Below are 23,928 nucleotides of genomic sequence, written 5' to 3'. Positions count from 1 at the left end.
CTTTAACTTGAGGTGTCAGATGACTTTATTTTCGTAGGATTTTTACAATTAAGCTGCCACTTTAGCGTATTTTCGTCATTGCTAAGATACTTTAATTTTCCCATATGCACTATCAAATGTAATCATACATTTAAATCGTGTTTGATCATGTCATCAAATAAGTAAGTATCATATCTGAACATATATACATGATACATCAGAGTTTTTGTATAAAGAAATTTCTTGCACTCACCAAATAAAGTAACATAAGATATCATCTACATAGCCAACAACTGGATTGCAAAATTTACACTACAACTGAAAAGTATATAAGAGCGAATATGAGAATATCGACAATAACAAATCCCAAATAGAACTGCACATCATTGTGCTTGTATGGCATGAAATATAACCCGTTAGCAGAGTAAAAGGGGAAAGGTACATGGCATGACCAAGGCATTGCAAAGAGTAAAAGGGAAAAGCTATATGGCATGGTAAAGTTATGCTAAATGTGTAAAAGTCACGATAAATCCAAGATGGTTAGGCTTGAAAGTACCAAATACGGACGTGATAGATACTGAGGATTATCAAAATTCAATGCTTCCACCACTCAATTTTAGAGGTTTCAGATCATTTGCATATACAATTTCCGCTCTTTCGTGTAGTTAGGGAAACACAACCAAATTACAAACCCTTTAAAACGCGAAAGCACCATTAGAATTCATTTGCATACAGTAGATTTTGGGTTGAAGTGCATACCTACTTAGGAAAGAAAAACACCAACTCTACAAAATGGAACTAATAATAACCAATGGAAAAGCCTCCTCTAGTCCCTTCTATACCATTTTTCAATGTGTAAGTAGCTATGAAAAAATCAAAGCGACAAAATCCCTATTATTTTCAAGTTCACACGTACAAAGAACCAAAATAATAACAAAGTGCTTTCAGAGAACTACTAATCTCTCTTCAAATAGGACAAACTGAAAAATAAAATACAACAAACCAAGCTAAAAATAGTTGTTTTTCAGAGACTGCTATTGTCTGCACCCTATAATTCAGATAATATAATAAAATATAAACTTTCAAGGTCTCTGTATATACAAAATGACAATAGCTGCAGTAGCAGCAGAATGATTCAGGATACGATAAGAACATAAAAAGGTAAAAAAAATAATAATTGAATCATAACTTCTTTGTCATATCTCAGAATTGTGTGATTCTTGGCTCGTTGGGTTTGTGTTTCCATTCACTACAACATGAGGACCGTTCTAGGGACAAATATATCACAAAAGTCTTTGACTTAAATATATCCTTGAGTGTATACATAAATATACGTTTACTGTCATAGGAATTGTTCCATAAAGTGAGTACTTGTTTCCATAAATGTATATTTACCGTTCTAGGTACAAATGTCTTACAAAAGTCTCTGACTTAAATATCCTTGAGTGTATACATAAATGTATATTTATTGTCATAGGAATTGTTCCATAAAGTGAGTACTTGTTTCGATAGATAGAGGGGTAAAGTAAACAAGAAATCAAGTGTTTGTTATAACTTTTAATGAAGTTCTCCAAGATGTCTTCGTGTAGTCTCCAATCTCCATTCTTCAGGGATAACCTTGATTCCATACTCTACTTCTTAAACCGAATCTAGTTCGAAACCGACTTTAGGAGACTAAATCAAGAACATATTTTTTGTCATATAAATTTGACAACTAACTTGACATGCCAATGCTAGTGGGTTCAACCGAGCAATGCTCTAACAATGCCCCGCTTTTTCAATTTTAGTGAGAAAACCATTTTACATATGTTCTTATTCCACTATGTTTCTTGATTTCTTGAATGTTCGACGTCTTCGATTCTGCATGTGTTCATTTTATACTTGTTGAAGATCCGTAGCGTATTAATATCTTATGAGAAACACTCTACTCAAGTTGTTATGCCAAAGCGTAGTATTTTCACCTACTGCGGTTCCCCCCTTAGTCTTTACTTACCTCTTAAGTAATATCTATAGTTTATAACACTACCCACAACCCCCCCCCCCCCCCCCCCCCCCACACACACACACACACACACCACACACACACAATGTTCAGATTAGCCATCTGTTGTAAATAATTCTCCCCCTTTTTGCTAACAAAATTGGCAAAGGAGAAAACCATGGATCATAACGAATTAAACTAAAGGATTATCAAGACTAGAGAACACATAACAATTTTTATTCAGATGATTTCACCAAGAAAACTTAATGACTTCGTCAACGAGATATGTTGGCACAAACATCTCCCACAGTTCCACATCGCATTCCCCACAAAAATATGAGTCAGATGACAATTAAGCACAAGTTCAAATTGAACTCTCACCTATTTGATATCATTCCAACAAAAAAAAAACAACGCGACCTTTCTCTGGAAAGAAGGATTTTGATATTGGATTTTAGCAATCCCACGAGTAAATCAGCTATTTGACATCTGATTGAGACAAAGTCAGACGACGGACAGTGCCGAGTCAGATCTGAACAAAGGAGGTGCTGCTTTAACGAACAGAAGAGAATGCGAGTTCGAGTCTCCGTGGAGACATTCTCCCTCCAATCCCACCCTTTCTTTTTCCTTCGTCGACAAAACCCGACAAACATCAACTGGTAAACTAAAAGCTTCAACCAGTACTTCTTGCCAAACCCTAAAATTTCCAAAACCGGCCAATCCCCAGGTTATCAAATCTCATCCCTTTTCAAAATCCCCGAATTCACAAACTAGGGTTGTGAATTTCATCTACAAAACCAAACAAGATGTCTTCAAACAAGAGAAAATTTGGGTTTGAAGGATTTGGGATAAATAAACAAGCAACATACAATTTTGAAAGATCTCAACCCCCACAAAGACTTTACGTCCCTCCATCATCATCAAACAATCCTCATGATAACTACGAAGATCATGATCTTGATGACATCGATTACCACGAAGAAAGAGATGAAGGGAATGGTGTTAGTGGTGGTGGTGGTGAGAATGGTGGTGGCGATGATGAAATTGATCCGTTGGATGCATTTATGGAAGGAATTCATGAAGAGATGAAAGCAGCACCAGCAAAAGAGAAAGAAAAAGTGCTGGTGGGGAAGTATGATGATGAGGAAGAGGATCTAATGGAGAGTTTTTTAAGAGCTAAGAAAGATATTGGATTAACATTAGCTTCTGATGTATTAAAAGCTGGATATGATTCTGATGAAGAAGTTTACGCTGCTGCTAAAGCTGTTGATGCTGGTTTGATTGATTATGATTCTGATGATAATCCTATTGTTGTTGCTGATAAGAAGAAAATTGAACCTATTCCTGCTTTGGATCATAGTTCTGTTGATTATGAACCCTTTTGTAAGGATTTTTATGAAGAAAAGGAGTCTATTTCAGGTAAATGTTTTTGATCCTTTTCAGTTTTCTGGTTTTCTTTTGTGAGGACTGTTATTGCTTCTTAACATATAATTTTGTAGGGTTGTTTATTGTGTTATTGCTTGTTAACATATAATCTTATATGATGTTGAGAAGAATTCAGTGTTTGTAGGTTGCTAACTAGTTTATAGACTGTATGTGTAATTTGGAAACAACTTAGTTCCGAGACAGGCTTGTTTCTTTCTTACTACCTGTAATTTGGACTGCTTTCAGCAAGCAACTCTGTAGCCTTGCTCTGATAGGTTGAATTTTACTGAGGAAGAATGTTGGTGGGACTTATGTAGTTTAGATAGGTTGTGCCCACCGAAGAATGCAATTTGTCGATGTTTGTTCACTTTGAAGATGAAACTCATGTACTTCTAGCAAGAAACTCGGTACCCTTTCTTTAAATGCTTGAATTTCACTGAGAAAGAGCGTTGGTGCAGTTTATGTAGCTTACTTAGGTTGTGCACACAGAAGAATGCAATTTGATGATCTTTTTTCTTGTTTGCTTTGAAGATGAAACTTATACTGTGGTTGTTGCTGTTCTTCTTCTTTCCGTATGCAGGAATGAGTGAGCAGGATGTTGCTGAATATCGAAGAAGTTTGGCGATACGTGTTTCAGGATTTGATATTAGTAGGCCAGTTAAGAGTTTTGAAGATTGTGGATTTTCAACTCAAGTGATGAATGCTATTGCGAAACAAGGGTATGAAAAGCCAACACCAATACAATGTCAGGCTTTTCCTATTGTGCTTTCTGGGAGAGATATAATTGGTATTGCAAAGACCGGTTCTGGGAAAACTGCTTCGTTTGTTCTTCCCATGATTGTGCATATAATGGATCAGCCTGAACTTGAGAGAGAAGAAGGTCCCATAGGAGTAATATGTGCACCTACAAGAGAATTAGCACATCAGATATATTTGGAAGCAAAGAAATTTTCAAAATCCCATGGAATTCGGGTAAGTGCAGTTTATGGTGGAATGTCTAAACTTGATCAATTTAAAGAACTAAAAGCTGGTTGTGAGATAGTTGTTGCTACTCCTGGGAGACTGATAGACATGCTAAAGATGAAAGCGCTAAATATGTCGAGAGCAACATATCTTGTTCTGGATGAAGCTGATCGAATGTTTGACCTCGGTTTCGAACCGCAAATTAGATCAATTGTTGGTCAGATAAGACCAGATCGTCAGACATTACTCTTTTCAGCAACCATGCCCCGCAGAGTTGAGAAGTTAGCTAGGGAAATCCTCTCGGATCCTATAAGAGTTACAGTAGGTGAAGTTGGTATGGCCAATGAGGATATCACTCAAGTTGTTGATGTGATTATTTCAGATTCTGCAAAAATGCGTTGGCTTCTTGAGAGGCTGCCTGGGATGATAGATAATGGAGATGTTCTAGTGTTTGCATCCAAGAAAGCTACAGTTGATGAGATTGAAACCCAGTTGGTGCAAAGGGGTTTTAAGGTTGCTGCATTGCATGGTGATAAAGACCAGGCTTCCCGAATGGAAACCTTGCAGAAGTTTAAATCGGGGACTTACCATGTTCTCATTGCCACTGATGTTGCTGCTCGTGGACTCGACATTAAATCCATAAAGTCTGTAGTGAACTTTGACATTGCCAGAGATATGGATATGCATGTCCATCGTATTGGTAGAACAGGTCGGGCTGGAGATAAGGATGGTACAGCCTACACTCTTATTACACTGAAGGAGGCTCGCTTTGCTGGGGAACTTGTCAACAGTTTAATTGCTGCTGGTCAGAACATCTCTGTTGAGCTCATGGATCTTGCTATGAAGGTAAACTCATGATGAGATTTGCTATTTTTAATTTTAGAGTTTGAAACAATCTGAATTTCTATTAAGCATTTGTTTGCACAAATATGGTTATGCACTGTTGCTTATCACGGTGGGGATTTTTTACTATTTTATAGGATGGAAGATTCAGATCCAAACGTGATTCGAGAAAAGGAGCTGGTAGGAGTTTCCCACTTTGCAGTGCCAATTCAATTCATGTGTTTTCTTATGCTATTGTTTAAAGCTATGGTCGAAACTAAGAAGAAACGTTAGGAAACTATACAGTACTACCATTCTAGTAGATAAATAATTAAATTTGGTCATCTGCCGAGGTTAAGCAAATGGCTCATTGATAATTTTTGTATTAAACTATACTTCCGCACAAATAAATGCATGATTATTTTTGTTGGAACCAACTCTTACGAGATGCATGATTATTTTTTCTGGTGCAGGGTCGGGTGGTGGTAAAAAAGGTAGAGGAAGGGGAAGGGGAGGCGGCGGCGGAAGCGGAAAAGGTGTGCGTGGTGTGGATTTTGGTCTTGGTATTGGATATAGTACAGAACCAGCAAACCCACCATCTCAATCTGTTCCAAGTAGATCAGCAGCTAATAATGTGGTGAGAAGTGGAATGATGTCCCAGTTCAAGAACAGCTTTGTAGCGGCAACATCTAATTCTCAAAACCAAGGCAGCAGTAACAATTCAAACTACACTGCCAGTAGGCCAGTTTTACGTGGTTTTGTTTCTGGTGGTTCAATAGGTGGGGACATAAAGACAAATAGTTCATTTAGCCCCACTCCTCCTAATCCAGGAGTAAATACCGCTGCTGGGAATTCCAGAGATAGTAGTCAGAAGAATGTAGAAGGGTTAGTTCTGAACTTTTGACCCTGCATTACTTAAATTCACGGTGGTTCTGTTTTTCTCTTGACTGCTTATGTGCTGACTTTTGTTCTTGGTGTTATTTGCAGTTCTAAAGAAAAACCTAGAGAGAGACGTAGACCATCTGGTTGGGATCGGTAAATCATGCCAATGTATGACTACTTTGCCAATGATTGTGAAATTTTTGTATGACACTAAGATGCATGTTGGTACAACCTATGCCTGTATGATGTTGCCCTCTAAATCATTCCTGCGTTTTAGTACTGTTCATGTGTAGTATTAGCTTTTTTCCCTTACAATTTAGATGATCTCACTCATGATAGCAGTATGTTATTTATTCTCTATCATTCTTTGTTATTTTTGAAGTATTGTGAATTATCAGTAGGTTTATAGCTGTCGGTGATTTTAAACCGAATTGTACCATCAGAACAAGAAACAAAGTAATGCCCAGGCTTTTTTTTTCTTCTTTTTGTCAACTCTTGTTTCATATGCACTTTATCCACTATGGTCTAGGTAATCGAGGAATAGTTTGTTAATCAAAGGAAATCATGAATAATCAGTGTGCAATAATACACATTGGAATCATGCCATTGCTTGTTATGTTTCCAAAATTTTCTTGCAATTATGCATGTAACAGGATAAGGAATTTGGGAGCACTTCGATATAGAGTCCATTCAGTCAGAGCTGCAAGTTTAGGTGGATGGAAGCAATCTAGTAGCCTGAGTCTATCTAGCGTGAGCTGATTTTGCTTTTCGAACTTCGGATTAAGATGTACAATTTATCTGCTTCTTTTTGGTTTTGCTTGCTGAGGGTGGTTGTAAGTTATGGAACACGCTAGAGTTAATCAGTTGGAAACAATTCCTGTCAGTAAATTGTTAATCGTTCTTAACGAGTATAATTACATATGTAGTGGTCTTCGTCCTTTGAGAAAAAAAAATACAAGCCTTAGACATCATTTTCCATGAACTGATCGATACTGATCCATGCTGTTTTCAGATATCTTCTTCGGAAGGTTTATACTTTGGGACATTGAATTATTTTGTTCTCATTTTTTCCAACTTGTCTACGGCGTGTTGCATTTGGGCATATTTCCAAACAAGGTTCCAGTAGAGTCTTATCCTCTGAAGGCATAGGAGGAAGTATCCCAAATTTGAACTGCCAGATGATTTTTTTTTTCAGAACAGATTATAAACATAGATAAAAACATCTCAATCTCAAGAAATGGTATTACCTGACAGCTATAATCAGTAAAGTTTGGTTCCATCATCAAAGGAACACCCATGTAGTCTTTGATGAAAGTCTGTTAAGGCAGTCGGATTGACATCAATACAGAACTTTTAAAAGTTTAAGCCAAATTCTCTAAAGTTTATGCTTATTACTGACCTGTGTTGGAAGTTTACATGTATTGATGCAAATACCCAAGCATTTGCTTTCTTCCAGATACTTGCACCTTTCAACCAGTACCTATTTCAAATGTTTGTCATCATTAAATTGAAGGTGTCAGGTATGAAGTCATTAGAATGCATTGTACGGAACTTGAAGTGAAACAGAAATACTCTTACAGTCTTACCCCGCTATCCAAAGAGGTTCCATCAGGAAGATCAACAGAGTTCACAGTGCATCGCCCCATTAGCCATTGACAGGATAGTGCAGTCACCCTTGCTTCAACAACAGTAGCAAAAACATGATAAATTCTAGTGAAATTACAAAATAGGGGAAAGAATATATGAAAAATATTGGCAATGCTCTCGAAAATGCTGGATTTAGTTCTCACCAACCATGATGGCAGCCACTTTACCTCCCGCAACAGGTGCTATGAGCATCCGAAAAAGTGGCAACAAAAATGATGGGAACAATGAATTTAATATCCTAACCTGCAAGACCATTGTAGTCCACTCATTAAACTCAAGATTAAGATAAGGCGATGAACTAGATAATCAGCAAAATATTAAAAACATGAATCCATACCGATGCCTTTTCGGTTTCTGAATTGCTTCGACCGTTCATGAGATGATTCGCAACTTCAATGAGTCCTTCATATCCAGGCTTACTCGAGTCCCATCCAACCTCCTATTCAACTCACGCTCAATTATTATCATATTCATAACCACATTCATGCACAATTCATATTACATCAACACTCACCTTAACCATTTTGTTGCGAAATAAATCGAGTAACAAGACATCGAGAGCTCCGAGCTCATAATTCGGTTTCGGATCTTCAATACTCTCCTTCAACTGTAAGAACAAACAAAAGCAAAACAAGAATAAGATTCTAAGAAGAAATGGAAGTAATTAAGTTTCTTCATATATATAAATTGAGCATAAGCAAAGCGAGGTTATGCTAACCGAATGGCACCGCAATGGAGAATAATTTAGGTTATATCTAGTACGAGTTTTGTGTTTCAGGGAATATAATGGCAAAGAAGAAGAAGAGAAGGTTTGAAGAGAATCCATGATAGCTAGAGGCTCATAAGTAGTAAGTGCAATTCTCTCTCTGTCATTACATAAAGTGTCTGAATTGGAGATCCTGATAAGGGGCCGTCAACTAATACAAGCAATGAAAGAAAAAGAGTGGTTCTACAGCACCCAGGAAAATTCCTAGGTTTCTCCCCCAATAATCTTGATTGTAAATGTCAAAAAAAAAATCTTGATTGTAAATGTCAAAAATTATTTGACCCCACATTTTCAAATCTGATTGAGATTCATTCTTCTAGGGAGATTTCACCTGGTGTGAAGAATAAACTTATACTCACTTGTCTAAGTTTCTTCTGTTGATGCATGCCCAAAAGGCCAAAATCCTTTAAGAAACATGTAAAACTAGAGCACCACATGCTGAAGTAGTGAGATAAATATAGTTGGCCAAATTGGAACAACAAATAATCTGTTTACATTGCCTTTTTTGTTCCTACACAAAGTTAATCAAACATGACAATCAACATTCGCCTCCTGATGTTTAATTAAGTTAATAAACCAAATAGTACCGCACTTCAGGCAATGACGTAAAACAGAACCAAAATTTACATTATATGAAAGCCAAAACTGTTGCCTGCTAACAAGAGGATTCTCTCCGACTATTCATCACGTCTTCACCGCATCCTTTTTTTTCTTCTTCGTCTCTATGTAACTGAATCTAATCGACTTCCATATCTGTAATGGCTTCATTCAGAATTTTCTGGAGCTCCTTCACTCTATCCTTTGTAAGTGCAATGCAACCCTGCAATTGTTCACATAAACTTCTTCATTATGTTGCGGCAATAGAATACCTAATTGCTGGCTCAAAAATCACTTAAATATTGTCATCAAACTACTGTTCCCTGATACCGTGCCAATAAACACAAGAAGCAGATTATTCAAGAGCTTAATCTTCTATGAGGATAATACTCTCATCAACTACTTGCTAAAATAAAATAAAAATAAGATTACATCCTAGCATTTGACGTCGTGAAAAGTTAAAGAAATGGTGCGACAATTGATCCTTCAGAGGCTTTATTAGTAATCAACTTCTTATGGGGTTACAGATTTTAGATGTTGTCATTCGTTTTCAAGGGTGGATGACCATAGAGTTATACAAATAAATGCTGGCCAAGTTCTAGAAAAAGTTGGGCCTGACAAGGAAAACAAAGAAGGTAAAAGGCTGTAGGTTTTTCCGCTTTAGCCAAATGAAGTAAATACCTCATTGCAGTCAAGTGATTAACCAGAGAGGAAAAAACAAACAAACCTGAACTACCAATGTGGAGGCAAGAAACGGTCCACCAGGTTTGAACAGAGAGATAAGCCTATTGGATGAATCCAACACCACAGTCACAAGAGTTTCCATGATAGATTCTTCCTCTGAATTAGGATCTGCCAAGATATATTTCTTGTGAAGAATGCATGTCAACGAAAATGGAATGCAACTCAGAGTGAGCTTCCGCTTTTCTTTATTGAGTGGCTCGTTCGCTGTCTTCTTATCCTTGTTTCCAGCAGACAAAGCAATTACTCTTCCCTCGTCATTGACAGACACAACAGGTATACACACTGCAAACGAAAAGAGGATCATATGATACCTGTTATCCATTCAACTCAACTTAACCTATAGATAGACATCGTCAATCAGAAAACCTGAGAGTATGACCCTACACTTCCACGTGTGAAGAAGATATATTTACACAATGAACTGTACCAACGCGGGTTAACGATAAACAGAATATGGCATACTCACTAATGAATAATCAGTACTTTAGAGAAGCTAATATTTAACTCTTCCAATAAGAATGATGCAACATTTTACTAAATTAACATTTATACGATAAATTTAAATCATTTATTATGTTCTAACTGTTCATGGTCATAGCTATCCAATCAACACTATAATTGTAACCATGTTACATGATACTGAACTGGTTTTCAGCCGTATCCTTGTTTACGTGACTGATATATTTTAGCACTACTTCCCTCCAGCGTTATTCAGAACCCCCCAACCATAAGTCTTTTACTCTATTTTCCCTTCTATTATCTTAATAGTTCATGTGTCTCAGTCTCACCTAATAAGTCGACATTGGCCAAATGGCATGTCTTTACCAAAGACAAGAACCATTTATTCAAAGATCACAAAATCCAAAAGAGAGAGTGAAAGTGGAACTTACATTGGCCAAGTGGTATGTCTTTACTGGAAAGAAGAAACCATTTACTCAAAGTTCACAAAATCCAAAAGAGAGTATGAGGGGTGGAACTTACAACTAGACAATGCAGCAACTGCTGAAAGTAGTGCAGCATCAAAAAGCGAACCATCTGCATCCAAACAGTATATGTCCTGCGCGGGAATAAACATACTTAAATGTCATGGCAACAAAAAAATGGCTGTGATGAAGTAAGCAAACCCCACTAGCTATTTCGCATGGAAGAAAATTTATCACTTGTTAGTAGTAGCAAAAAGTGCTCCTAGTAACTCAGGGTACCTCGTTCACATACCGAACCTTTGGTAACAACGTAGAGGCGTCACAAGGCATTCTTGTCTGCTGTTTGCTATCGTAAAAGTAGGTAATGATATTTAGACCAGTAAAATACAGTTGGTACTTGAATGTATATGCCAAGGAGATACAGCGCGTCAGTGCCCTAGACAAGGTTACTTGTACATGAAGAATACTATGGAAGGTCCTGAAGTAGTTATCAAGCATTAACGGTGGAGATTCCTCGAAAACAACACATCCTTGTAACTTCTAACTTTTTTAGAAAGTTTAACTACAAAAAGTTCATACAGAATCAAGGAAGATTTTGTCAAACCAGTGTGTGAGCTAGTTTTCCATCAAATTCTAAGACACGATTACTTGATTACTATTAGGGTAAGAGCAATTGCTCCAACAAATAAACTATTTATTAGTATGAAACAGTTATAATGAATGTTAGAGTAAGAATGCTCCGACTGGGGGGTCATTACCAGGTAAGCCATCCATGCTGCCTTTCCACTGATTAAGGATAGTTCCTTCAAATCAATCATTCCAGAACTGCAATAATCAAAGAGACTCGCTTGTAAATAAAAGCTGGTGTTGGTTACTATCAAACACACTTAAGTTATCCTTGTATACTGTAACAATGACAACACCATACTCGCTTGGAATTTCATGTTCAAGGAAGTCAGATCAGAAATTACCCCAAGTCGAAGAAGAGGACAAAGGGAGATATACTACTCAATGAAAAGAGTATTACAAAGAACTTTCTAACAATCAGTAAAACCCAGGAAGCAAGAAGTTAAACTAGAGATTAACACAGTCATTTAATGCAATTAGCAGTTCTTCTTTCTGACAAACAAAACACCTTGAATACAAGGTTATAAAAAAAAATCAAATATACAACTAGAGTCTCACACTTTTAGCTTATCCTCCTAGCAGTAAAAGATTGAAGAAGAACACCATTGCTCCTTGTACTCAATACGAGACATATCTTTCAAGGTGACAACAATGCGCACGTTTAGCTTTGAGAATATTACCACTAAACTTTCATTAGTCAATAATTTGTCATGAGATGACACTTTAAGTCTTCCACAAATTATGCTATTTTTCAGATTTTCCAAGCTTTTTTAATGTTCTTGTTTTACGATTCGAGGCATAAACCTTGTGTCTGCCTTGAGGCAGTACATAACCTAAGCAAGGAAAAGTGGACTGCACTTAAACCATGTCCTCAGAGAGGAAGAGACACTACTGGCCAATTCGAAGATGTTGAGCAAAAATAGTTTAAATCAGATGGTTTCTTTAAGTTTTAACAAAGATCACAAGTCCACATGTTTTCCTTCTTCCACATTAACACAGCATCTCACCTTCAAAATAGAGTATCATGTAACCAAACTATCCATATTAATTGCCTCTCGTCCATAAATTTAGTATCAAGGTTATAGACAATGATGGCATTTCTTAAGTGGTGCACCTCCAAGTTTGAATGTAATTGAGGTTACGATTTTGAGAGATAATCACCCCGATCGAAAGTTATAGGGTTTTCTTGAACCCCACTTTCTATGCTAACTTGTCTGCATATACAAACCATGCAAGCCATAAGGATCAGAGAACTATTATATACCTTAACAAAACGTCGGAGAGTTGTTTGGAAATAACAGGTGCCGGTTCAGCAGGTCGACCAGGCCTAACAAGTGGAGAACAAATTGGAGGCATGTGGAACTCAATAGCTGATTGAACAAAAAATGTAACAGAAACAAAAAAATGCTCAGCTTTGTTTTTCTTTTACTTTTATTATTAGAAAATAACAAACTTTATTTTCGTAAAGAAGTAAACCAGAATCAAACCTAGGCAGCCCTCGCCGGGCGAGTCAGATGATGGTGTCATGACTTCCATTTTGACAGCAGCCAACATGACCTGCGCATAACATATAACTTCTCAACATCAAACAAATTTATCTTTTTTATTACTTCTGAATATATCCTATATTGAGCATTACCCAATTACTGTTTCTGAGACCATACGTTTACATATCAGAAAATGAAAGGTGGACAAGAGAGAGAGAGTCATACGGTGGATCCAATCTTAACTAAGGCTGAGCCATCAGCTGATGAAACTGCCCCTGTATAAGAAGACGAGAAGAAGAAAAGAAAAATCAAAACATGAAGTGAGCTCAAAATCCATAAAAATGAATGAGGGTTAGAAAAAAGCGGACCAAGATAGACAGATGTAGGCCTAGATGTTCCAAGAGGCCTGGCATCAGGACGTACAGACTCAAGGAGATGACGCTCATAGTATCGAAGAGGAAATAGTCTCCTGAAAGCATCAACTTCCATCTCTCCTGCCATATCCCCTTTTCCACCACTCCCATCTGTCTCCCCCATCTCTCTATCTGTTTCTCTCTCAGCTGTGATTGTACTTGAGAAAACTGCATACCAGTAACAAAGGAGTTGAGACCAATATAGCCATGCTTTGAAGAACTTTGACCTACTTACAAACCCTACACATACACACATACTTCTATGGAAACAACAACTCAACAAAACTAAATACTGATAGCAAATTATACCAGTCCAATCCTGAACTACTATTACCATCATGACTAAGCAACTTAAATAGTTGGAGTATACTAGTTTGAACAAACATAGAGTTGTTGCTAAAAAGCATAAAGCAAATTTATGACATTAACGCAGCCTAAGCAGATGCTAGAACACCCACAGTTCCCCGGTGAAATGTTTCATGTGTTCAATCTGTATACGTTCATTTCAAATGAAAATCATACCGCTGCCAAATCTGCTTTCACTGATCGTGTTGTTCATTATTACGTAATGGCTTATCATTGGAAGCAGATTGTTATGATTTCTTTACAAATAGCAGATTGTTATGAGTACACTACCACCCAATTCCATATGAGCCAGAATGACAAAACTAACTTCCCAAATTTTATTAAAAAAAAAGGACATGTAAGCTTTAGTCTCACACGAATAATGACCAGACTCAGAAACCCAAGAGAGACAAACCTGAAATAACTGTATCCGGCAAGATTGGGAATCCTCAGTCTCTTCTCCACACTTCTTCCTCCAATGGTATAAAGATTAGCTGAACTCGGATAATCCCAAAATCTTTTCTTGAAACACACTGTATTCCAAATTTTATCTTTCAGAATCAAAATTCACAAAACCCCGTTTTTGAAATAGGAAACCCTAGAAGTGTAATCACAGCATCGACCCCTGCACAGCTATGATTTTGTGTTTTAGGGTTTATCTCTCTTCTGGAGACCGATGTTCTGTTTCCAGAATTGCTATTATACGATGGCTTAAACCCTGGTGTAGTGATAGCGGAGTGTAAGAATTCACCGTGTAAATATATTGAGACGACTGATTTTAGGTCTGAGGCGACCATGATCGACGAAGGGGAGGATACCAGTATTAAAACAAAACAATCCTAACCACTGAATCTATGGATAATACTGGTATACTTATACTGCAGATTTTGGACCACAAGGGCTTGGAGTCCATGGGGTTAAGCCTGCTAGAAATAATCCATCTATTTCACTTTTTTTTTTTTGTTGATGATGTCATTTTGTTCCTTAAGGCTAAAACTACTGAATTGATTCATGCTCAAGATATGTTTCTACGTTTTAGCCGAACTTCTAGTCAATTAATCAATCCTATTAAAATTGGTATTGTTTTTAGCAGGAAAATAACTCGTCATAGGCAAACTGAAATAACTAATTTGCTTCAAATGAAACTCATGAAGCTTTCTGATAAATATTTCGAGGTTCCTTTATTTCTTAACAAGTCTAAGGCTTTTAAGTTCTCAACCTTTAGTTGATCAGATGCAATGAAGGCTAGATGGTTGGAAAGAAAAGCTAATTCTCCAACTAGGGAGAGCTATTCAGATTCAAGTTGTTTTAAATTATATTGCTATCTATCAAATGACTTGTTTTCCATTGCCTGACTCTATCATTAAACAACTAGAAACTCTCCAAAGGCGATCTGTGGGGACATCAACCTAAAAAGAAGGGGTCGAATTCCAAAGCTTGAAGTGTATTATGTCTACCTAAGAGGTATGGTGGCCTTGGCTTCAAAAACCTTATGAAGTTTAACCTATCTCTTCTTAGTAAAATGGCTTGGAGGTTAGTAACTAATCCTGATAATCTATGTTCTAGATCTAGAATGTTGAAATCAAAATATTTCCCAAAACATTCACCTTTACATGGTATTTATCGAAAGCATAGTTGTTGGATATGGAAAGGTATTAGGAAAGGTCTAGATATAGTTAAACAATATCATGTGTGGGAGGCTGCAAATGGCGAGGACATTAGTATTTGAAAGGATAAATGGATTTACCAAAATCATCAAGCTTTATAAAAGCCAACCGCGTACCATTTACAAGATTATAATAGGTATCTCAAATGATAAATTAATACACTCATGAATTGGAGAAATTAGCTTTGGCAAAGCTTTTTAATGAACATCAGATTCCTAGTATCATGCATATCAGTTTACTTGTTAGGATGAAATTAGATGGTTTCTTACAACTTCAGGACAAATTACTACTAAATCCACTTATCGGAAATTGATTAGTCACCAATGTACTGCTTCTTCTCAAGAAAAGAAGTATTGGTTAAGATTGTGGCATCTTGATGTTCTACTTAAGTTCGAATTGTTTTTGTGGAAATGTTTACATAATACTCTACTTTTGAAATATTTTTTTGTATAGAATTGGTATTGCATAAAACTATATATACCCCTTTTGTGATGCAGCTGAAGAGATTATGGAGCATTTGTTTTGTTAATGCCCTTTTACTAGGGCAGTGGGGTTTGGTAGCTTCCCACATGTTTATTCAGTTCTTACTACATTTACTAGTTTTCGTGATTGGTGATAACTTGGCTACATATTAAGACACTGTCTTATGAGCAAAAGAACTATATTATAGTGATTTGGTAGGTACGAAAAGCAAGGTGAAAAGCTAGTTTTGAACACCTGAAACATAACCCTGGCGATGTTATACAGAGGATAAACATACAACTTGAGACTTTGAGAACAAGTGAGAATGTTATAAATACCCTCCATTTTGGTTGACCTTGTACAAATACCACCGAGGGGTAAAAAATAATTTTTTGGGAGTCAACTTAAGAAAGTTGCTTCCACTTTTTGGAAGCAACTTGTATAAAGTTGCGTCCACTTCTGGAAGCAACTTGTGCTTGTTGCTTCCACTTTTTAGAAGATAGGGGTATTTTTAAAAATTGAATGAGGGTATATTTCAAGTGGTAGATTTTGAGGGGTATTTAAATAGGTTTCCCACAAGACAAACCCAAAATTTATATTCTAAACTTCAAAAGTCTGTTATTTGCAATTCTAAATATCAGCCAGATTTTCTATTGACAAATGATTTGCTCATGAAACATTCATAATGGAATTTGATGTTTGTTGATGCATCGAAAACTAACAGCTCAATTGCAGGCTACAGAATCGTTTGGTACAAAGCCAACAGAATCTTTGGAGCCTCAAGATGTTGGTCAACATATGCAAATTCAGTAGTAGATGTTGAAGCTCAGTCCTTGCTTTCCGCAACTAAGAGGTCTAATCATCTACTGTTAGAGAAAGTTATCTTCATCTCCGATAATCTCCAGTTAGTTCAGGTTGTTAACGAAGCTCCTTCAACAGTTTTGTTTTTTGAAAGTTAAGTATATTGAAACAAGATTATGGAAACACAGTGTTGGTTATCCGTATCTCATTACAGTGATATGAGATATTGGTAGCAACCAACATATTGTTAACTCCATCAGTAGAAGTTTGAAAAACAGATTGAAAAGAAAGTTGACACTCTATATTAAGTGCAGAGTTGATGTAATCCGACATCTTAATCCATTGTTGTTTATGGATTCCTCTTTTGCGTGCTTCCTTTGCCAATATATCAGCAACCGCATTACATTTTCTGTGATTGAATTGAATGTCCAAAAAAAAAATTACATGAGAGTAGAATCTTCATAGCTTCTGAAACTATAGCTTGGTTCCTCCAAAAAATGTTACTTGTTTCATCTTGCGCATAAGGAATTAACCTTTGACAATCACCTTCCACCCAAAAGTTGTTCATTTTCATACCTTTTACCCAAGTAGCAGCTTCCAAGAGACTCAGAGCTTCTGCTTCTTCTGAAGAGGATACATTCAAAGTTCCAGCTTTATCATGGATAGTTGTTCCTGTATCAGAATGTAGGATTAGACCATAACCTGCAGGAGATGAAGAATCAATCCAAGAAGCCTCAGAATTTACTTTGGACTGAGTATGTGGAGGTTTAGTCCAACTTTGTTCTGTGCAGTTTGGAATGACAAAGTCAATTGTTGTCCTATAATGTAAGGTTTCATTTTTATTTGCATTCAAAGGGGACCAGAATTTCATGTGTCTCTGGACTGCTAAAGCTAATTGTAAAGTTGTGGTAGATTTGGACTGTGAGATTCTCAGACATCTTTTCTTCCAAATCAGCCAGTATTTTGTAGACATTATTTCTATATCACTATTATTACAGATCCCTGCAATCCAATTAGAGTACATAGCAGTAAAAAAATAGAGCATTATCATTTCTATGACTCAAATGCACCAACGGAGGTAACATCCATACAAACCTAGCATAAGGGCACTCAAAAAACAAATGTTTTAAAGATTCACATTCATGCTCACAAAAAATGCATTTCATATCTATGTCTTTCATGTACGGACCCAAATTCTTCCTAACATGGAGAGCATTATGGATACTGTTAGAGCACTGCTCGGTCGAACTCGCATGCGTTGTTATCTCAAGCATGTTTGTCAATGTTAGTGATCAAAACTATAAGTCTTGATTTCTAGTCTACTTATAGCTAAGTCTCGGACTAGGATAGAAAGTGTAGTCGAGCTCAGACTCCATGGAAATCATCATACAAAGACGAAGAACTATTCAAGGAACTGGTGGAACTTCACAGAGTAAAAGGTATGTGGAAACTTGAACTTATCTATCACTCAAATGTCTATCTACTCTATCTCTTATGTTGAGACAAAAGTCGTATTGCTATATAGACTTTGATTATACATATTTGCTATTTCGAGCCGAGTTTATCTCGCTTATCTATTTCTCGAAATATGTGTTGGTAAGCTTTCGCTTTGGCCAAGTTCATCTTTGCTAGTGACGAAAGTCATATTAGTTTCAATTATTTGAATATCGCTTTGACGAAAAATAGCTTGTGAATAACAATTATATAACGTCCTCTAAGAATGTTTCAATGATTTAAATGAGAGTTTAGAATATATAACCTTGAAGAATATAAACATTGTGTGGTAACGCATATGTGTGCAAGTCCTTATTTGCTCAGGAAAATCGGAACTAAAGTCCGCGTACCAGTACGCGCACCATTCGAAGTTCACGTCCCATGAAAATCTGCTGGAGTTTGTGAACTGAAAATAAACTTATTCCGGGTATTTAAGTCCGCGTACCAGTTCGCGTACTTAGGTTGGTTATTTTCTAAAAACGATTATTCGTGAACTTAAACTTATATAAAACTAAGGAATGCATAATTGCAAACCGTGGATATAAAGTTCATGAATTGATTCGATAGAATCAAATCGTTTTTGCTTCGATTATGTCTTGTATACTTCTATAAAATCTAAGAAATTGAAAAACTCTCTAACTAGTTCATTTGAGTCATTTGAACTAGTTGTGGTAAAGAAGAATATGGTTGATATGGAAGTGCTCGTATGGCTAACCATTTGGTTAACTACTGTTGAACCAACTAAGTGTACATGTTTGGGTACGGTTACACAAACCTAAATAAACGTGCATCTTATTTGTGTGTAACAAGCTAAGTTCAATCTAACGGTTGAAAGACATTATCTTGAATCTAATCAGGTTTTCATCTAACAGTGAATATTGAATGCTTTGTTACCAAGGTAACTTAGATTGCAAACCCTGATTTGAAAGTCTATATAAAGGAGAACTCTAGCAACTGGTAACAAAGCAGAAGGTGTGGGGATTAGGTTTCCCAGTTGCTAGAGTTCTCCTTTATACAGACTTTCAAATCAGTGTTTGCAATCTAAGTTACCTTGCTAACAAATCATTCAATATTCACCGTTAGATGAAAACCTGATTAGATTCAAGCTAATATATTTCAAACGTTAGATCGAACTTAGCTTGTTACACACAAATGAAATGCACGTTTATTTAGGTTTGTGTAACTGTAACCAAACATGTACACTTAGTTGGTTCAACAATAGTTAACCAAATGGTTAGCCATACGAGCACTTCCATATCAATCATATTCTTCTCTACCACAACTAGTTCAAATGACTCAAATGAACTAGTTAGAGAGTTTTTCAATTTCTTAGATCTTATAGAAGTATACAAGACATAATCGAAGCAAAAACGATTTGATTCTATCGAATCAATTCATGAACTTTATAGCCACGGTTTGCAATTATGCATTCCTTAGTTTTATATAAGTTTAAGTTCACGAATAATCGTTTTTAGAAAATAACCAACCTAAGTACGCGAACTGGTACACGGACTTAAGTACCCGGAATAAGTTTGTTTTCAGTTCACAAACTCCAGCAGATTTTCACGGGACGTGAACTTTCGATGGTGCGCGTACTGGTATGCGGAATTTAGTTCCGGTTTGCCTGAGCAAATAAGGACTTACACACATATGCGTTACCACACAATGTTTATATCCTTCAAGGTTATATATTCTAAACTCTCATTTCAATCATTGAAACATTCTTATAGGACGTTATATGATTGTTATTCACAAACCATTTCTCGTCAAAGCCATTTTCAATTAATTGAAACTTAATATGACTTTTGTCATTAGTAAAGATGAACTTGGCCAAAACGAAAGCTGACCAACACATATTCGAGAAATAGATACGCGAGATGAACTCGGCTCGAAATAGCAAATGTGTATAATCAAAGTCTATACAGCAATACGACTTTTGTCTCAATATAGGAGATAGAGTAGATAGACTTTTGAGTGATAGATAAGTTCAAGTATCCACATACCTTTTAGTCGATGAAGTTTCACAAGTTCCTTGAGTAGTTCTTCATCTTTGTATGATGATCTCCATGGAGTCTTGAGCTCAACTATACTTTTTATCCTAGTTCGAGACTTATCTATAAGTAGACTAAAAATCAAGACTTATAGTTTTGATCACTAACATTGACAAACATGCTTGAGATAACAATGCATGCGAGTTCGACCGAGCAGTGCTCTAACAATCTCCCCCTTTGTCAATTCTAGTGACAAAACTATCAATACATATGGAATACAAAATAAATAAATAAACTTTGTAGCTTCTCTTCCACATGTCTGATCTCCTTGGTTCTTCAACATTACTCGAAATCTTCGTCACTTCCTAGTACTCCAATGATTCCAAAGGTTGTAAGTTTAGTATCATCGTTGTTGAAAATCCGTAGCTATCACAATGAGAAAACAAGAATTCTCAATCATTGTTAACAGTGTCATAGTATTATTACACAACATCAAAGTTCAATTGTATCACAACTTCGACAATAATACTATGGTGATATGTATCACTCCCCCTTAGTCAATACTCCATCTCACATGGAAACCACTCCCCCTTACATAATGATCCGAAAACCATATGTATTTGTAGTATAAACTACACATTAATTCTCCCCTTTTTTGTCAATAAAATTGGCAAAGGTACGAAAACTAGTGGGATCCTAATGAAATTTCCATAGAGAAATTTCATGACCAAAATAAAGCACATATCAACTTTTTAGATGCAATCATATAGCCGAGGCTAAATGCTTTCATCAAGGAGTTTATAAAGATACGAGATAACTCCTATAATATTCCACAGCCGCATTCCCCACAAAGATTTGGCAATTAAGCACAAGTTCAATTAAGAACTCTCCCCCATAATATGTCATTCCCGAAAGAACAACAAGAGCGACCTTACTTTCACAAGAAAAGAAGGATTTCTTTGGACATAACAAATCACATATGAATATGAATTTGAATCGAAAAATACTCAATTAAATTAACCACAAGAAAACCCATGATTAATTTAATCGAAAATGCTCTACATAAGAGAACTTATGGAGCTGCATAGTATATACATAAAAAATATGGACCAGGGAAGATCAATACTGCGGAATAGACAAGGATTCATTCTATTTTCCATCACTATTTGCACAATGACATACAATAGACAAAATCCTCGTAAACAAAAGTTTTATCCTTTCTTCCATCAAAATATGACATAAAAGGCTTTTAATTTTTGTAATTTCAAAAGTTCATTCATTCTTTTATCAATACTTGCATATCGACATACGAAAGACTTAACTTTTGACAAGGTATGGGACAATCATAGTTCATGGACGCAAACACACATATCCCGTAACAAATTGCAATATATAAAACCATAAAGATTAGTATTGTAAAAATCATCTTCCAAGCAATTTTAGAATTTAAACAAATAAACCTAAAACAATGAAGATGAAAACATTGGACATAGCTATGTGTAATCATAATAATGGCTATTCCAAAAAACTAGTTATTCTTCCTAAAACACAAGAAATAAAATTCTCATAAGAAGATTTAATAGACAAAATAAAATAAACAAGCTAAAAACAAGGAAAAACACTTAACCCATAAAAACCGAACACGAACTAAAATCACATAGACGTTTCGGAATCCTCACGAGCCTTGAGGTCTTTGAGCTTGTGATTGACAGCATCAACTGCTTCTTCTGAGAAGATCTTTAACATGTGTCTTTATGAGACCAAGGTCAGAAGTAACCTTTTTCAACTCAGTTCTTAACACATCAAGACTCTTCAAAGTATCAATGAGCTGCAGTTTTGCTTCCTCAAAAATATTTAAGAAAATCATGAACCACTTCAGCAGAGACCATATCCTCATTCTCAACATCCTGATGTGTATAGGCAAGGTAACATGAGGCATTAGGATGATCATCTTCTACAAGGGTTATTTTCTTCCTTCCCTTAGACTCAAAACCAATACCTTTGTCAAGAAACCCTTTTGCAAAACCACTAGAGTTAGAAGCAGACATTCTTGACAAAACACAAAAAAAAATACCAGAGTATGCGTACGAGACTCAAGGGTTTTGGTATTTAAATGGTTTCTTAGGGAAGTTAACTTTTAGGGTTTCTAAAAATTGATTCGTGACAGTAACATGGGTACTCGTACGAACACAATCTTGACCCAACAACAAAGGTACGCAACAGGTCGTATTTTTTACGACAAGACAAAATTTCTGTTATGTGAAAAATATCACAAGATTTTTGGCTCAATAAATTTTATATCTCCATAGAGAAATAATTTAGAGCACACAACATAGTTGTCGCAAAAAAAAAAAAAAAGGAACAACATCAGACACAACCAAAAGTTTAGGCAAAGTTGTCTGCAAACAATAGTTTAGCTATAGACGATAAGAAAATAGCTTAAATAAACAGACAACAATTTTGCCAACAATATACTTGTTTATTAACACATCTTACTCAACAGGGTTTTCATGAGTAATTTTTCAATCCTTGTGATTAATTGACACAAGTATGAGCTCTAAGCTCATTAAATGAATTGTGTTTACGGTTGGGTCTCTTTTTCCTTTCGACTCTAGGAAAGAATTCTCTTTTATGTGAGAAATTATCATAAAACTTATTGTCATCAAAATACGAGACATAGTTTAAGTTCTTACCAGAAGAATTTTGACTTGATGAGGTTGACAACCTGTTGACAATTTCTTTATAGCCTTCAATTATCTCCTTCAGGTTATTTCTTATATCATCATTTTTGCTCCTTTCTCCTGGAATTTTGTTCACATCAAAGGTAACTTTATATCCTCTTTTATCATAATAAAAAACTTGATCTTTCCTTAGACGATTTTTGTTAAGACGCCTGTTCTGCTTCTGAGTATTCGACGAACTCATTGAACTGACTTTCCTGGTAGCATACACATGGTAAGTACGAAAACCAATTGGTTTAGACATACAAATGTCAGTTACACCTTTGAGAATTAAGTCTAAGGTGTGTTGAAGTTGAACAAAGGAATTTTTATCCAACATAGAGTTTCCCTTTTGTTTAACAGAACCTTTTTCCTTGCAAAAAAAACATACTTTATGATCACAAGAGTGATTAGATAGTGTCGTCTTAACAACTTCGTTTGGAGATTTTTTCCTTCCATGTGATGTGGAACAACCTTGATTAGTGGAGGTGACTAACACATCTTTTCCAATAGGAAGGAATTCTGGTTTTACTTCTAGAACTGGAACTCCTTCAGTTGCGGTAGAAGTACATGGTATATTAGACTGCTTAGAGCATCCTTGAATTGAGAGTTTACTCAAGCGATGTTCAATTTCCAAAGCATCCTTTTTGAGGCTCGCCTCGAGTAATATACATGAAGAATGATCTTCAGTATTTTCTTTGGATTTACAGTCTCTTATTACACCAAGAAGAACATTGACATGATTTTTCAACCGACTAAATCTATCAGCTTGGATTCTAACAAGATTTAGAATAAGTTTACTCTCTTCAGTTGTTTCCCTTTCATTAATAGAGATAGACTCGTTTGAAGGGTAATCGGAATAACACACGTCAGTGTTTGTCTGTCTCGTTCGAACACTAGGTTCATCTATATTTCAGATTGACGAATCTTTCTCTTTAATAGATACAATCGAGACAGGACTTTCGTTTCTGGTGATGCGTTTATCAGAGATAGTGATCTTTTCCATAGAGTCAGATCGCTACAAACACATACTTATAAGGTCTCTAAACGTGTTTGCCTGCTTTGATACCAATTGAAAAAGCGGGGGTCTAACAACCACACCCAATATTTCGCTTAGCACATCCAATAACAGCTCCTTCACCAGCTGACTCTGAATCCAGATCTTTTCTACATCTACCAGCTGGACAAACTC

General features: G+C 36.1%; 3 protein-coding genes across 4 annotated transcripts; 1 reads left to right on the top strand and 2 right to left on the bottom strand.

The window, feature by feature from the left end:
• The first annotated feature begins 2,565 nt into the window (after positions 1–2,565).
• LOC113358119 (DEAD-box ATP-dependent RNA helicase 24-like) lies at positions 2,566–7,027 on the top strand. 2 transcript variants are annotated; one of them, XM_026601641.1, is made up of 6 exons: positions 2,566–3,379; positions 3,966–5,194; positions 5,329–5,371; positions 5,644–6,055; positions 6,158–6,220; positions 6,706–7,027. In XM_026601641.1, the coding sequence occupies exons 1-5, from the start codon at positions 2,767–2,769 to the stop codon at positions 6,207–6,209; spliced, it is 2,349 nt and encodes a 782-aa protein (XP_026457426.1). In that variant the 5' UTR covers positions 2,566–2,766; the 3' UTR covers positions 6,210–6,220; positions 6,706–7,027. The 2 variants fall into 2 exon arrangements, with proteins under 2 accessions (XP_026457426.1, XP_026457425.1); XM_026601640.1 differs by lacking the exon at positions 6,706–7,027 and having other exon boundaries at positions 6,158–6,533.
• LOC113358121 (beta-carotene isomerase D27, chloroplastic-like) lies at positions 6,931–8,560 on the bottom strand. The gene is made up of 8 exons (XM_026601643.1): positions 8,418–8,560; positions 8,214–8,306; positions 8,037–8,138; positions 7,843–7,942; positions 7,639–7,730; positions 7,452–7,532; positions 7,300–7,368; positions 6,931–7,223 (listed from the first exon to the last, which is right to left on the bottom strand). The coding sequence occupies exons 1-8, from the start codon at positions 8,523–8,525 to the stop codon at positions 7,083–7,085; spliced, it is 786 nt and encodes a 261-aa protein (XP_026457428.1). The 5' UTR covers positions 8,526–8,560; the 3' UTR covers positions 6,931–7,082.
• A 341-nt stretch (positions 8,561–8,901) lies between these two features.
• LOC113358120 (exosome complex component RRP43-like) lies at positions 8,902–14,382 on the bottom strand. Its single transcript, XM_026601642.1, has 9 exons — positions 14,017–14,382; positions 13,212–13,424; positions 13,069–13,118; positions 12,844–12,913; positions 12,621–12,726; positions 11,488–11,554; positions 10,788–10,863; positions 9,790–10,088; positions 8,902–9,285 (listed from the first exon to the last, which is right to left on the bottom strand). Exons 2-9 carry the CDS (start codon positions 13,378–13,380, stop codon positions 9,202–9,204), a joined length of 921 nt encoding a protein of 306 aa, XP_026457427.1. The 5' UTR covers positions 13,381–13,424; positions 14,017–14,382; the 3' UTR covers positions 8,902–9,201.
• Between the last annotated feature and the right edge of the window lie 9,546 nt (positions 14,383–23,928).

Source organism: Papaver somniferum, chromosome 3 (genome assembly GCF_003573695.1).
Source record: "Papaver somniferum cultivar HN1 chromosome 3, ASM357369v1, whole genome shotgun sequence".
In the NCBI taxonomy this organism is placed as follows: Eukaryota; Viridiplantae; Streptophyta; class Magnoliopsida; order Ranunculales; family Papaveraceae; genus Papaver; species Papaver somniferum.
This window is presented reverse-complemented; position numbering and strand designations above follow the sequence as displayed.

Bases quoted from the DNA above. Each gene is read 5' to 3' on its own strand.
- LOC113358119 (XM_026601641.1), top strand. From the start codon at position 2,767: ATGTCTTCAAACAAGAGAAAATTTGGGTTTGAAGGATTTGGGATAAAT. The intron at 5,195-5,328 runs GTAAACTCATGA...ACTATTTTATAG, and splicing joins TCATGGATCTTGCTATGAAG to GATGGAAGATTCAGATCCAA. The intron at 5,372-5,643 runs GTAGGAGTTTCC...TTTCTGGTGCAG, and splicing joins TGATTCGAGAAAAGGAGCTG to GGTCGGGTGGTGGTAAAAAA.
- LOC113358121 (XM_026601643.1), bottom strand. From the start codon at position 8,525: ATGGATTCTCTTCAAACCTTCTCTTCTTCTTCTTTGCCATTATATTCC. The intron at 8,307-8,417 runs GTTAGCATAACC...TTGTTCTTACAG, and splicing joins CTCCATTGCGGTGCCATTCG to TTGAAGGAGAGTATTGAAGA. The intron at 7,943-8,036 runs GTATGGATTCAT...ATGGTCTTGCAG, and splicing joins CAGAAACCGAAAAGGCATCG to GTTAGGATATTAAATTCATT.
- LOC113358120 (XM_026601642.1), bottom strand. From the start codon at position 13,380: ATGGGGGAGACAGATGGGAGTGGTGGAAAAGGGGATATGGCAGGAGAG. The intron at 12,727-12,843 runs GTTTGATTCTGG...TTGTTCAATCAG, and splicing joins GCCCGGCGAGGGCTGCCTAG to CTATTGAGTTCCACATGCCT. The intron at 11,555-12,620 runs GTATATAATAGT...TGATTATTGCAG, and splicing joins CTCTCCGACGTTTTGTTAAG to TTCTGGAATGATTGATTTGA.